Source organism: Magallana gigas, chromosome 2, assembly GCF_963853765.1.
Source record: "Magallana gigas chromosome 2, xbMagGiga1.1, whole genome shotgun sequence".
In the NCBI taxonomy this organism is placed as follows: Eukaryota; Metazoa; Mollusca; class Bivalvia; order Ostreida; family Ostreidae; genus Magallana; species Magallana gigas.
The window spans coordinates 54,735,187-54,751,432 of NC_088854.1; the positions used below are offsets into that span (position 1 = coordinate 54,735,187).

The window sequence follows — 16,246 nt, forward strand, 5'->3', positions numbered from 1 at the left end:
GCAATTTATTGTTTCTTTAAAAATTGTAATTAGTTCGGGATTGGGGTTCTATAAATGATAGGACAGGGAAATGAGAAAGAGAAAGGAAGAATGACTCGTTTACGTTGTTATCGACAGTTTATTTTATTCATTCTAAGTTGTATCAGCTTAGGTGAGTTTAAAATTACCATTATACATTACTGCTAGAGCTCCCTAACATATTATGATGTCGGCGAAACCTTCAATTTATGTTTTTAAAAAAATCGATACAGTCGAACCTATTTTTCTCAAATTCAGAGGTGTGAGAAAAATACTTTGAGAGATCTGAAAATTTGATGTAAACATAATTCAAATACTCAGGTCAAATACATGTCAAAACAGTTAGTAGGATATCTAATAACTTTAAATAGAATTTTGACTTTAAGCACATTAACTCTCATTTGGTGTTTCAACGCCTGTAGGAGACTCTTTTTCTTCTGACAATTTTTTTCCCTGCTGAATAATACTTTAGTAAAGGGAAAGCTGTTAAACAGGGTGTCTCTGTCTAAAAAAGATAAACATTCAGCTTACATTAATTTTAATATCATTGTTTTGTTACCAAAAAAGTGAGTTTTGTGCATTCGTCCAAGAGGTGAACGCTTCCCAGATATTTTTTTTGTTCATATTCATGTAACAGAGACACTTATTGCCTCTGCTGGGGTTTGAACCCGGGTTCTCTGGCATGCCAGTCCAGCACTCTACTGATCGAGCTAAAGGGTTAACCTACTAGCCAGAGCTAGTAGGAATGCCATATTCTTGACTCTACCACATTCAGAGAATGTATACTAGAAAAAAAGTTGAGAACAGCCAACCATTTATACTCTGTCCTGAGATTTTCCTTCCACCACTTTTTGATGGAAGCAAAAACTTTGGACAGACTATAGCATGTATAGTGATCGAATTGAATTTGTCAATTAAGAAAAGCTTTGACCAATGTGGCAGCTTGGAGAACTTTTTTTTATCTGATGCTTGTACATATAGTACACTCAGATTCAACAAATTAACAACAGTATTAGCATAATATGTATTAATATGTTTTCATTTTCATTTTAGGTGCAAGTGAAAGAATAAGTAGTAAAACGTATGTGATAGTGTCTGGAAATGTAGCTTGTATACGAAGACTTAACGGAACTCATCAAGTTGGATGTAGCTGTAAGTCATTGAACTTAAGACATTGTTGTATATACACATGAATGTTTGAATTATTAACTGTTATATACTGTAATATTCTGTTATCAACAGGAAAAAAAAATTTAACTATAGATGGATGTATTTATACTCAGTTTTAAAGAAACATATATCACAAAGGAAGATAAGGATATTTATGTATATAGCTAAACTCATTCATATCTAAAAAGTTCAGAGATTTTTTCTTACAAAATTTTTATCTAAGAATGATCTGAATTTATTGTGTTAAATTGTTCTTCTGTTATTTCATTTTCAGCTGAAATAAATGGTAATGTTGGTGTTCTTCATTATATAAACGACACAGACTCGTTAAACTGGCTGATAAACAGTGGTCCTCACCAACCATATGTAGCCTTGCTTACCTCCCTGAATTTTAACAGGTTTGTTTGTTGAAGAATAAAAAATTCTCATAAAAATAAATTTTATATCAGTGTCATTCAAACAATTACTGATGAGTCTGCTAAATGAATACCCATTGTGAATGAAATTAATTACTACAAGTTTACTCAGTCTGCAATTGAAAAATTGAAAACAATTATATACATTTTTTGATGTGATCATGCAAGATGAGTGATATGTGTGAGACACATGTGTTCTAGCCATGTAGGTTTTAAAACAATTAGTTACATGTAAATAAGTACACACTGATATATATCAATAGCTAGATTTCATTTGAGTTTTCTAATATATGTATTTTAAATCATCTATGCAGGGATACAGTCCAACAGTTGAGGAATTCAAAGAAAATAACAGGGATAATTGTGATTCACACTGATGACTCTGCTACAACACCTCTTCCAGACAGCTTTTCTCCAGCAGATAAATGTCCAGGGGATTTATATGGTAAAGAACTGTGTTTCTTTTTTAATTGTCTAAAAGTCTTAAAGTAGAATCAATAGAAACTACTTTGGCAGTGATCTGATACAATATGTGCAATTGATAAAGGCGTCTTAAGACATTTGATTTGGCATATTTTGTGGCATTTCATTATTACAGTATCAAATTGTTTCCCATTTTTTGCAGGCCTATATCACAATAATCAAGAGTATGGAAATTGTAAGAAGGTGACTTGGAACGAGGATGGAAATGGGATGTTTTTCGAGGATTTTGAGTTCCCAATTTCCATTGTAACAAATAAAAATGAAACTGACTACCTCATCAATAATGTAAGCAGAGTTTTATGTCATTGGAAGTTCTATTGGATGATCTTGAAATGCTTTGGCATTACATTTTGTGACATATGCAATTGATGACATTTTTATTTGATCAAAACATTAAATTTGTAAACTAAATTGAAAACTTTATACTGAAAAGATGAAATGAAGATATACATGGTTTTAGTACATGTATCTTGTTTTGCATATACAGTGTAAATCCAAGTCAAATCAAGACAAAAAGATTCAAAATACTGAGTCATGCACATATGCAAATTGGCTACTCAATAAACCTAATTTTTCCAACAGAGCTACAACAGCGTATAATATAAAAATGATTCAAGGAAATTATGATTTAGATTATAACACTGTCAAACACTGATTTTATTTTCCAGTGCTATTTGAAGTTTAATCAGCCAACACAGGGAGTGCCCAGGGAGTATCCTCTCTGTGCAGTACAGATGAAATCCAGAATGGCCGCTGCCAAGGATTCAGAGACCTGTATCCGACGGACAAACACACCTACAAACCTCAATCCGGACAAGTACTGTGATGCCTTAGGGGACAAGAATGTTATCGGATTTTTTAAAGATGTTCCAGAAGACTACAAACCAGAGAAGAAATCAATTATTTTGGCAATGGCAAGGGTGAGGTTACACTGAGTATAGATCTGAGTAATTATTCCTTATCAAATGCACTAAGAAAAATATGAAACATTTCAAACATTAAACTATACTGTAGACATATTTAAACTTGAACAAAAATTTCTCAATAGTTGAAAAAGATGCTTTTTTCAAATTCAAGAAACATCAATTCAGTGCTCAACTGTAAAGAGTTTAATCAATTATGGTATACAATGTTGAATCATGTGCATCCTTCCATGGATACAGTGAAGATATGGCCAGGGTTTTTTCTTTCGACCACAGAACTTTTTTTTGAGGGACATAATTTCACAAAAGAACCAAATCAGCAAAATATATTAATGTGATGGTACCTTACTCAGTCTGCTGTAAAAAGTTGTGTATTGCAAATAAATTCTTAATTGCTTGTATGTCTATATGACAAAGAGGTCTCAGGAAATAAAAGTGATGAACATTTATCAAGCTTGTATCATATTTCAGATGGATTCATACAGTTTGTTTGAGAATATTTACCCCAGTGCAGACAACCAAGTCAGTGGAATTGTTGCTCTTTTAGCTGCTGCTGAAGCACTCCGAAAATATAAAGATCACTTTGACAACACCACTAAAGACATCCTATTTACATTCCTAAATGGAGTAAGCATTTGAACAAGATAATAGTTATTTAGATTTATGATTTCATAATTTTATATTCATGTCTATTATTGACACACCAAATGAGTTTTTTAATTTACAAGCATAATTTGTTATCACTGTTGTGAGAAATACTGAAATCCTTCGAGGAGGCTTGTTGGTTAACCCAGTACAACACTAGACCAACATGCCAATGGTTCCTGGTTCAACCTTAACTTTAATAAAATTGTTTTTACCCTGAGCTAACTTTTGACAGTATCTTACATTTTGATGAGCATCAACATATATTTTTGCTAGCCAAAATGGACAATATTGCCATTCTTCTTTTAATTTGTTGTCAACACTTGATTCAATGACCAGCTTGGCTGTCTAAAACGACCTCAGTAGTTGGCTTGCAATGAAATATGAATTTAATATGATATTGAAATTGATTGGTCAGAGAGTTAGAGTCGTGAGTATATTTGGATTATTTGCTTTTGTAGGAAGCCTTTGATTACATCGGCTCTACCAGGATGCTCTATGATATGGACAAGGGTGCTCTACCACTAAAGCTGAAAATGGACCATGTAGACCGCATCGTGGAAGTAAACCAGTTAGCTTACAGAGAGGAGGGAAGGATCTGGATCCACGCCGATCCAGTCAGTAGGAATGACCCCAATATATCCTCTGAGGTAAGTTGTTTTTAAGCAACAATCACTCTTTGTAACTGTTGTCTTATTTTAATGATATTTCACTCATTCAACACACTTTAGGAATTTATATATCACTCCTATGAACAAAAAATTTATTTGAATCCATACACCTACCTTAAGATTAGGATAAACGTAAGAGAAAAATATCACTATGCTATTAAAGGGGCATGGTCACGATCAAATCCTTATTTTCTATTCTTATTTCTTTACAATGTTTAAGTAATGCATTTCTAATGATCAATCAAAATTTAAGTTGCAGTTGTAAAGTTAAAAGCAAGATACAACACTCACAATTCTTTGTTTATATGTAAACAACTTACATGTCTCATGCCATGTTTACATTGGTTCAGTATGCAGGTAAAAGCTCTTTCTCAAGCTGATATATCTATCTGCCAATTTGTTTTGAGCATGAATTATTTTAGGTAAAAACCTGAAATTTCCTCATCAACATTCAAAATGTAAACAAAAACATGACCTGAGCTTTGTTTACATAACAAAGAAATGTGAGCTCTGTATATCCCCTATTAACTCTAAGACTGACACTCAAATTGTGGTTGACCACAAGAAATGCCTTACTGAAGTATTGAAACATTGAAAACATTTAAAATGGAAAAATAGATTTTGACCAAAATCATGATCATGCCCCTTTAAGAGAAGATAACTTTAGGTACAGTAGATTACTATGGTAAAAATACTACTTGAAATTTACCTAGTCTGCTTGTGATTAAATCTTCTTCTTGTCTCTCAAACTTACTTCCAATAACCTCCGACTGAGTTGTTTTCTTTGATACATGTTTTACAGGTTGTTCTGGAGTTACAGTGTTAAACTGCAATGATTAACTGTTTGAAAATGTATCACTTTTTCAGTGTACATGTAAAAAACATTTACTCGGGATGTATTATATTGACTGTGTATTCTAATTATTGTTTTTTGGCTGAATGCAGCTTCTGCTAAATCAAGTTCATTGCCAAATGTCATACTTAATACATAGATAAATAGGTACACCCAGGAATGCACTGAATCAAATTCAAAAAGTTCTTTTCTGCCAACTGATACCCAAAATGTTAATGGTTTAAGTATTTCTTTGTTATCTATAGATAAATGATATGATATCAACTATCCTGGACATTGGGAAAAACCTGTCAGACATTGTGGGAGCTGTCGATCAAACTCAGCCCCTCCCCCCAGCCTCCACCCAGAAGTTCCTACAGAAGACTCTGGTCCCAGCCCTAGTTTTGACTGACCACAAGAAAACTTTTACTAACAAGTAATTAATAAAGATTTAGTTAAAGAATTTCTTTAAAGTAGCAACTACATGTAGTAAGTGAAATTGAATGTTTTCATAATTTATCATATCAGAACGGTAGTTAACGAAAATGTTATAATAAAAATTTGGTGTGTACTTTGAGTATATCATTCCAGATATTACAACAGCCGATTTGACCTGGCCAAAACCATCAGTGCAATGGTAAACGCTTCTGACAGTGGGTACAACCATGTGACGGATCAGGCCAGTAACTTGACAGTAGCAGCCACCCTATTGGCCAGGTCCCTGTACACCCTGGCCACTGGATCCCCCGCCCCAGAGGGTCTCATGGCCGAGCAACAAAGTGTAAGGGGAAAAAAATTCTGCTAGATGAAAATTTATGATGAAATACCTTATTCTATTCATTTTATAAGCATCTACATAGCACATTTAATATATACTACATAGTAGCTAAAAAATAACTGTTCGAATTGAAAAGTAAGGAGTAGTATTAGAAACTAGTGCAATATTTTTACTTCTTTATGGTAATTTTGTAGGTCACACACATGCTCTACTGTTTCCTGATCAGCCCTAACTGTGAGTTGTTCAAACAAGTCATTCCACCCGCCAGAGAAGCTTTTGATGATTTGGGTTAGTATGTTTTAGAGTTTACTGTAAACTAACTTTTATTCATGACGACCTAATTTGGTGATTTACCTAAGATAAAATGGATTATGGCAACTACCTATCTAACCAAGTGCTATCCATGTAGTTATGATAAGTATTCAACAAGGACTGGTTTCGTGGCAAGAAATATTTACTAGAAGGAACTAACCTTGTGAACATTTCTTGCACGCTAGTAAAAGTCGGTTTACACTACAGTATTTGATTAATTTTATGTTGGTAAAATGATTTTACAATACCATGTTGGAATTTTGTACCTTTAACGGTAACAAATTTTTTTTCTGTACAAGTATCTAAGGAACAAAAAAAGTGTTTTTTTTTATGATACTATAAGGATCTCTAGTTTTAAAGGCTGCACTGTGAACATGGTAGATGATTCTGCATTTGGTCAGCAATATGAGGAATTTCTGTTTACCGTTGTCATTGTTTGATCTTTTTGTTAGCCTCTCAGAAGTCTCCTTATCCATTCTACGTCAGTGTGTACGGCCAGATAAACAATGTTACCAGAATCATACAGCGACTGTTGACCCACTACATAGGGACTGTTGAAAAGAACCACACTGAATCTTGTACCAGTTCTGAGAAAGCTTCTCTTCAGGTAACTCATAGCATTTCTTCTCAGCTTTACCTTCTTCCATTTGAGATTATTTAGATTTATTCTGCGGGAGTACTTAATTTCGCAATTTAATCGTTTCCCATCAAATCGCGAGAATATAAATTATATAAATGGGAATGAATTATTTACCCAACCAATCATTAAGTTTGTTTCTCTATTAGTTATATAACTACCTGTGGATGGCTGGACCACTGAACTCTGACAACAAGACTAGGACTGTCACCTGTGTCAAGAGTCGGGTCACGCAAACCAAGGCTTACTCACCCGCATTTGAGATCACTGGTATGTCAATTATTTACATTGTCAAAGTGTTGGAGTGAGAGGAAATAAGCATACTAATTATTGTAATGCAAACAGTAGCAATTTCACAGGAAAATAATTTTTACATTTCATTAATTTTGCCTCATGTTGATCTGTATATTAAAAAAAAAAGCATGCTCAATGAAATATGATAGATAATGTTTAAATATTAAAAGTTATATCTTGTCCTCTACCGTCTGTGTGTGCTATAAATTTTATTTTAATAATGGTTAGACTACAATGGCTGGGGGGGATTCCAGTATTCCACATGGACCGAGTCCAGCTGGGCAACCAATGCCCTTCTCCTGAGAGTCTTCTTAATTCCAAGCAAAGCTATGGAGGTAAGAGTCATCTTCCCTGCATTAGTACGAAAAAGTGCAAACCAGCGCTCAGCATTAGTTTTGTTTCTGGTGCACATCAGTTTATATAACTATGAAACATAATTTTTTTTAGCACCAATTCATAATTAGGGCCCCGCAAGGATTTGCGGGTGCCCTATAGTAATCACTCTGTCCGTCCTTCTGTCTGTCCGTCTGTCACTTCCATCCACAAATTTTCTGTTTTTTTCTAATAACTTTTTTTATGGTTGCCCAATCAAGTTCAAATTTGGTATGGTAGTTCAGTAGGCAGAAATGCATATTTTGATGCTAAGTTTGGTTCTCTATGTCTTCTGGTTTGGAGCTGGGGTGGTGGGGTAGATCCTTAACTATGCATAAGAATGAATGGGCAAAGAGAGATAACTGTTGAGAATGTAACCATTGTATACTTGGAAGGCTGTGCAATATTTGTCCTTTGGGATTGATTAACCTTCCACAGGAAGAAAATCCTAAGCTTTATCTTTATCTGTCACATTGAAATTAATTATTGCACTGCCTGTGTCTGCAAATGAACTTTGTTTTGAAGTTAAGGTCAATTTTGAATGATGTGTAGTATTGTGTACATTCTTTGAAATATGGATTTAAAATATAATATTCATACTTTATTTTGGTTAAAATACCATACACAATGATTTATGATAATTTTATTGAATATTAAAATCAAGATATATATTAAGATATCCTTTTTCACTATTTTATTTTTTAATTATTTATTTTATTTTTTTCTGCCTTAATGCTGTTAATTTTAACAGGTAATCAGATAATAACCCCAGTCTGTCATTTCTGGAAAAAAAAATCTTATTGTAAATTTAGAAGAAAAGGATGAGAGAGCAGAACAATTAACCCCCTGGGATTAATTATCTTGCCTGCTGCAGAAAATTTAGAGGCTTATCTCTATCTGTCATATGATAAAAAATATAAAGAACATGAAAAAAACTACAAAAAAATTATTGATAAAGAGCAGCTGAAGTACAGAAACAAAATTAGTAAACATTTGAAAGATATCAAAAACAAAAATCCTAAAGAATATTGGAAAGTAATAAATAAGAATAACAAAAATAAAAATTGCCAAAATCAATCGGCAATCGGTATTGATGATCTTTATCAGTATTTCAGAGACTTAAACAGGTCTCCCGAAATAAGCGATGAAAATAATCACATGGTTGATAATGAAATTGCTAATTTACAGTATGAAGATTATAATCACGATCTAAATAATTACATTACCCAAGATGAAATAAAAAAAGCAATTAAGAATCTAAAAAATAATAAAGCCAGTGGGGAAGATGGGATAAGAAACGAATATATTAAAGCAACACAGCAGTTAATGTTGCCAGTTTATGAAAAGTTGTTCAATTTAGTTTTTTCGTCTGGTAAGATTCCCTCTATTTGGTTGGAGGGAAATATTATACCAATATACAAAAACAAGGGAGTTAAAACCAACCCACAAAACTACAGACCAATCACTATACTAAGCTGTATTGGAAAACTTTTTACCTCCATTCTTAACGAACGACTGAATACATTTTCAGATGAATTTAACGTATTACATGAAAACCAAACAGGTTTTAGAAAAGAATATTCAACCATTGATAATATTTTTACATTACATATTCTATTCGAACTTTTGAGAATGAAGAAGAAAAAACTTTATTGTATGTTTGTAGATTTCGAAAAAGCGTTTGATAACGTATGGCGAAAAGCATTGTGGTTTAAACTATTATCCCATAATATTTGTGGCAAAATGTTTAATATTATTTTCAATATGTACAGTCATATTAAGTCAAGAATTGTTTACAATAATGAAACCTCTACTTTTTTTCATTGTGAAAACGGAGTGAGGCAAGGTGAAAATATGTCAGCCTTCTTATTCTCTATGTACCTTAATGATTTGCATGACTTTTGAAATGAGTCTAATGTACAAGGTTTACCAACTATTACTGACATGTTAGAAAATAAGTTAGATATATTTTTCAAATTATTTGCTATATTATATGCAGACGACACTGTACTGTTAGCTGAATCTCCCGAGGAATTGCAAAGAGAGATAGATTGCTTTCATACTTATTGCATAAAATGGAACCTGAAAATGAATATCGATAAATCTAAAATAATAATATTTAGCAAAGGTAGGCAGAAAGAAAACGTGCAGATAAAATATAACGATAAATTTATTGAAGTTGTTACTGATTTTAACTACTTGGGAATAGTATTTAGCAGAGCAGGATCTTTTAAAATTGCAATACAGAAATTAGCAGAAAAAGCTACAAAAGCATTATATGAAGTGTTAAAAAAGGGGAGATTTCATAATCTATCAGTACAGTGTCAACTAGATTTATTTGACAAAATTGTCCAACCTATACTGTTATATGGATGTGAAGTCTGGGGCTTTTCAAATATTGCAATTATAGAAAGAATTCATCTCAAATTTTGTAAACTTCTACTCCATTTAAAACAATCAACTCCAGATTTCATGATATATGGTGAACTTGGTCGATACCCACTTGAAATTCAAATTAAAACACGCATTATTTCTTATTGGTCAAGAATACTTACCGGAAAAGATACAAAAATTGCAAAGTTAATATATGATCTAGGAATTTGTATGAATCACGAAATTGGGGGGAAAATCCCTTGGTATGAAAATATCAAACATATTCTAAATAATTGCGGCTTATCTAATATATGGATTAATCAAACTATACATAACTCACAATGGCTAAAGGCAAAAATAAAACTCACGTTGGTAGACCAATTCAAACAAAATTGGCAATCTATTCTACAATCATCCCCAAAAGCTCTAAATTATAGAATTTATAAGGAAGAGTTAAAATTTGAACATTATTTTGATACATTATCAAAAAAAGATGCAATTACATTTTGTAGATTTCGAACATGTAATCACCATCTACCCATTGAAAGTGGACGTTGGGCAAATATTCCCAGACATGAAAGATTCTGTGCTCATTGTAATAAGTGTGAAATAGGAGATGAATTTCACTACATACTTAGTTGTAACTCGTTGCAGCAAGAACGCAAGCAATGCTTATCAAATATAAATATAAAAATAAAAAATGCTATTAGTTTTAAATTTATAATGGCAAGTACAAAACACTGTTCTTTGAGGAAATTATGTGCTTTTATTAGAAAAATAAATAAAAAATGCTCCCCAGGTTAGAACCCCCATACTTCACATTTGTATTAACGAGTCAGAGTTGTATATGTTTTTTTTTTTTCTCTCTCTCTCTCTCGCTTACGCATGCATTGTTAATTATTAAGAAATACCACATATTGTATTATTATAATCTCTGTGTACCATTGTGCAATGGTGTTGAGATTGAAATAAATGAATGAATGAACCCATCCAGGTATGAAGGTTAATGAACACCTTTGTCTGCTACTGATGTTTGTTTTGAAGTTGAGGTCAACCCTGGGTGATACAATGTATTTGCATTCACTGAAGGCTTGCGTTTTATAAAACACCTGTTAAATCTTTTTTAAATACACATTTAATTTAGTTTTTTTATAAGACATGAGGTTATCCCTGTTTTATGCAGATACAAGGTTACTATTTAGAGTTTTTGGACATTCAGGAATTATCTTGAAATTTTAAAAATACAGTTGTAACTTATAATTTTCGTATTTTTTTTAAAAATGTAATCCATGAGCTGCACCTTTATATTTTTACCCTTCAGTTTAACACTTTAATTGTTGGATGAAAATCATATCCAACTACAAATCATGAGATCCTATATATTGCAGTTCTTTACATCTTATGCCAGGCATTTATTTTTCATCATTGGTAATATAAAGAGGATGGAATTCAAAGTTTTTTTCACTTCTTTATATTAATTGTCATAGCGGGGCCCTTCCTGACTGGTCAGTTTTCTAGTTAACTGAAAAATATTATACTGAAAGAATATTACCAATTTTTTGTGATTCTGCAAGAGGAAGATCCAGAAATAAGATCATACACTGCATGTCTATGGTGTCTGCTTTGTCAAGAGTTCTTGCATGGCAAGATGCATTTTGTCTGACAGACATATTGTTTGATGTTTTGTTTGTTTTACTGTATTTCTGTATGCAGTACTAAAACAGATTCACATGTGAATCACTTGATCTATATTTCATTAATATGTTTTTGATTTAAATATGTTATGAATTTTTTAACCAGTATTTGATCTAATTGTTTTTCTCTGTACCTGAAACCTTACCAGACTTTTATTAACATCTTATTAGTGGAGGAGATTAAGGGCCATCTGAGGGATGCTAATTATCAAGAGTGTATCTACAGTGTATTTGCAAAAGCAATTGCTTAATTATCATACAATCAACCCTTAGATCATAGATTGGCCACAAATTTACAAAGAAATATACACGAAAATAAATAAAAAAAAGAAATTATTTTTATGTTTAAAATATAAATCATACTCTGTACATTTACAGCAGTTAAAAAAAATTTAAAAAGTATCAATTGTACAAATCTCCCCAGATGTTTAGAAATACATATGAAAATAATTACAGTGTTCATTGAAAATTCAGAATGCCAGGAATACAAATCATTTCATAGATTAACAATTGTGCTTAAATATGATATTATGATGTATACAGCTTTACTTGGAATTTGAGTGCACATGCTGTAGATGCACACAATTCTTGTATTCACCATATTTATTTAACTTTAAAATTAATTTTGTATTAATATTAGGAGCATTTACTCAAACGTCACTATTTTTTTAATCTTACATCAGTACATCTAATATAATGTGTTTCAAAGTATTGAAGAAGATAAGATTAATGTGAAAACCAAACATACCTAATAAATTTGTTATGAAAAGGATTATTGGGCAATTTGATTGGATTTGTTTCAATTTTTATTTTTATCCCTTTTTCTGATAAGATGCTGTTTAAGTCCAGAAGGGTTTTGGGGAACATATTAATCAAAATTATTGATGGTTTTGTTATTGATACCTGTTTCACCCCTCAGGTGGGCCTCCTTTGTACAGGTATATTTTTCATTCTGGCATCACTAGGCCTCGTTTATTTCATCACAAGAAAATCAACATCTCTATTCTCATTGGATAATGAAATTGAGATGACACCCCGATAAGCTAAGGTTTGTGATTTGCAGAACTTTGCATGAGGTTGTTTGATACTGTAGATTCCTTATTTTACGCGAGTACTTAATTCCACAATTCAACGGTTTTCCATCAAATCGCGAGAACATAAAATCGCGAATGTCAAAATTTTATCATAGTTTCATGTAGTTAACATATGTAGGAAAATTAAAAGCAAGATTTTAAAATTCGCGAGACGGGCTTCTCGCGATTTTACGCGGATATTAATTCCTCGCGTTTAATTAGGAATTTACAGTAGCTAATGAACTAACAAGTATTAATAGCATGCTTTGCCCTAACTCTTCATATAGTTTACATTCGTCAATAGATACTTCTACCAATATAAGTGTTAAACACTGTATAAAAATTCACATAGAAATATGACATATATATATCTACTGAAATTCTAGCATTAAGCTTTTAAGGGGTATGGTCACGATTTTGGTCAAAAATTATGTTTCCTTTCATAATGTTTATAATGCTTCAGTGAGGCATTTCTAATAATCAATCAAAATTTCAATGTCATTCGTCATGTTATAAGCAAGATACAGGGCTCATAGTTTTCAGTCAAGTAAACAAAGCTGTTGTTTACATTAAATAGCGTGAAGTAAAAATTCCAGTTTTAGACCTAAAATGAATGTTACAAATGTTAAAAACTATTTATGCCTAAAATGATTAGAAGAGAAAGAAATCATCTTAAGAAAAGAACTTCTACTGGTATATTGATTATTGAACCAATGTAACCAAAAACAGGGCACGAGCCTTGTTTACCGTACATGAAAAAGAATTGTAGCTTTCTTGTAACTCTATGACTGAAACTCAAATATCCATTGATCATCAGATATGCATTTCTAAAACATATTGTAAACAATGAATACAGAAAAATAAAATTTGACCAAAATCGTGACCATGTCCCTTTATCTTTATAAGTCATTATGTTAAAGCAGAACATAATTCATAAACAGGAAAACACCATTTAACTGTGCCTATGTCAGATACCAGTGCAATGGTATTCAAGTATAAACGCTTCATTTGTATTACACCCATTTTCACACCTTGAACTCATTGCTGAAATTAAGTAATCCTTAAGTAAGTTGGGACTGTCTTAGATTTTGCATGACTTTGTTTGTAATGCTTTGACCTGTATATTTGGTGTTAAGTATTTTGGGTCTTTGATTATGTTCATTGAATATGTTAAGTTCACGAAAACTTGAGTAACAGTGGAGATATAGGATTTACATTCATACAGATGAGGCCTGTGAAGCGAAATATTTTAAACTTTAAATAAAACTCAGCCACTTATATAGGTGTTGTACAGATAGCAGCAAGCAACATAGTGGACAATGCCTTTTACGATGTGTGTTCAGCTTTTAAAAATATTAGTAGTTGTATGCTTTTCATTTTTGTCCACAAACGTGGAATAAGTTGATGAAGGGTTCACAACCGCTTAGTGGATACGATAGTTTGGCACAAACTTTTGGATTAAAATGATTGCTCATTGGTTACATCACCAGACTAGTGAACTACGCGTTATTCATTTAAAGCTGGTGAAAGATCCATGTTTTTACAGATCTCCCCCAACCATGGATTTTTATTTTCTTAAAAACAAAATCGCAAAAAAAAAAAAAAAATCAGAGCACAGTGGCTTATTTGATCATACAAGTAAACATGCTTGCATGAAATTATTATGAAAAATAACTAGTACCGGTACTTTTCTGTCATTTTTGTAATTTGTCTTATGAAAACTTAAAGTTATGCGTATTTCAGCTAGTACATTGAATTCTTGAAACAAAGCCAATTAACCTGTATATTTTAAATTAATTTATTCCCTGTACGCTAGCAACCCATGAATAATATAATAAATCACATGTAACATTTGTAATAGAATGCCTAACCAAGTCTTTGTTTTAACTTAAAACTTTTTGTGATATTCTTTTTGATATATTCTATGAATAATCTGCAAATGAAAGTTCCTTAAAATGGGTCGATCAAGGTGGGCCAATTTAGCTTTTATTAACTCTGTCCAAAATCATTTTCTTAATTCTTTTGTTGTAAATGTGGTACATGTTATATATGAATTAATCTGTGTTATAAACAAACTACATGTAGTGCATTCTGTAGGCACTTGGACTTTATCATCACCGATTTCTTCACTTTTTGGTTTTATTTACAGACGTCCATTTTGTCAGGGGGAGTAATCCTGACTTTGGTTTCCATGGTGCTGATCTATTTTCTGAACAAAAAGGCGGACATCTTGTTTGCCCACCCCAGACCAAGCAGTCTCTAAGGGAGCCATCCTCTGCCTCCCAGGATAGTGGTGCTGTGATAATGACCATGTTTCAAATCAATTTGTATCAATAATCTATGTAGTCTTTAAACATTAACATTGTACGAGTATATCTTGTATTGTATGTAATATTGTAAATGTGCTTGTTGATCAGTAGTCCCACCTTTTTGAAATTCTAGAAATGTCCTTAATTAACATTCTTAGTTCATACATGTGCCTGCATCTTTTTCCTGAAAATGATGTTTATTGGAGGGGGGTCCTCCAAAAAAAAAGACAAGCATTGTTTTTACAAAACACCAGCAGTTGTATTAAAAAGACAAGAAGACAAGTGTATTGAATTGCTTTTCTTCACACATACATATACCTACCATTCCTAATTGGCAGTTAATTAAGTGTAATGCAAGTAGAAGTACTTGTAAATTATAAGATTCCTTCATTGAATACAGTCCTACTGTGAATTTGGTACAAAGTTACATTTTTTCCCTTGAACTTGTTTCTTGTTTGTCCATCATGTCTTTTTCTTTCATAAGTATGTTTCTTTTTCTGTTGAAGAAAAATTCACTGATCATGAATATTTTTGTACATAGTAATTGATGCTTATATGTATTTGAGAATAGAGTTGTGTGTGCGAGTTTACAACTTTTGGCAGTATGTGTGTACTATATTGTTAATGTATGCTTATATCTGATGTAGACAGGTTGGATGCAAGAGTGAGGCTTCATAGACTGTAAAGAATGAGTCATTTTATATTTTATCTGAATGGAAGTCTATGGAGAGTCGTTTGTTGTAATGATCAATATACAAATTCTTTTATTTTACTTGTATTTATGATGTGTGTTTGACGGGAATACTCAGCTTGAGAGATAGTTTATAATGTTCATAACACACTTAATGCTTTGTAGAGGAACAGACATTCTTTGTCATCTTTATCGTTATAAATAATAATCAACCTTTTGATTTCAGATAATTTAACATATATGATTTTCTTAAGTATGGTATTTTTAAAAAAATGAAAGAATCATTATACAACTGTGCTGTTTGTTTTAAAATTTATTTAAATATAAAAGTACAACATTCCAACAACTTTTCCGTCATTTTTCATTACGTTTATCGAATCATAAAGACCTCTCACGAATGTCAATATCTTATTATTTAAAGTTGGTCATTGCCCTATTTGCCTCGTATTTTTAAGAACAGCGATATTTTAGCGCACTCAGATAAGGCAAGAGACTTATTTGTCAGAAATAAAGCATTGACAAATAAATACTGTAATCCAAATGTGTGTACCGGAT

General features: G+C 32.1%; 1 protein-coding gene across 2 annotated transcripts; it reads left to right on the top strand.

The window, feature by feature from the left end:
- The first annotated feature begins 19 nt into the window (after positions 1 to 19).
- On the top strand, positions 20 to 16,037 carry LOC105332145 (nicastrin). Of its 2 annotated transcripts, XM_011434600.4 has the most exons (16): positions 20 to 151; positions 1,072 to 1,170; positions 1,463 to 1,586; positions 1,919 to 2,049; positions 2,230 to 2,372; positions 2,756 to 3,007; positions 3,482 to 3,637; positions 4,117 to 4,305; positions 5,425 to 5,594; positions 5,750 to 5,939; positions 6,131 to 6,224; positions 6,701 to 6,855; positions 7,035 to 7,155; positions 7,408 to 7,514; positions 12,538 to 12,666; positions 14,841 to 16,037. In XM_011434600.4, the coding sequence occupies exons 1-15, from the start codon at positions 55 to 57 to the stop codon at positions 12,658 to 12,660; spliced, it is 2,151 nt and encodes a 716-aa protein (XP_011432902.3). In that variant the 5' UTR covers positions 20 to 54; the 3' UTR covers positions 12,661 to 12,666; positions 14,841 to 16,037. The 2 variants fall into 2 exon arrangements, with proteins under 2 accessions (XP_011432902.3, XP_011432903.3); XM_011434601.4 differs by lacking the exon at positions 12,538 to 12,666.
- Positions 16,038 to 16,246: the final 209 nt, after the last annotated feature.

Excerpts from the sequence above, each read along its gene's own strand:
- LOC105332145 (XM_011434600.4), top strand. The coding sequence starts at position 55 with ATGATAGGACAGGGAAATGAGAAAGAGAAAGGAAGAATGACTCGTTTA. Across the intron at positions 152-1,071 it reads TCTAAGTTGTATCAGCTTAG|GTGCAAGTGAAAGAATAAGT; the intron begins GTGAGTTTAAAA and ends TTTTCATTTTAG. Across the intron at positions 1,587-1,918 it reads ACCTCCCTGAATTTTAACAG|GGATACAGTCCAACAGTTGA; the intron begins GTTTGTTTGTTG and ends TCATCTATGCAG.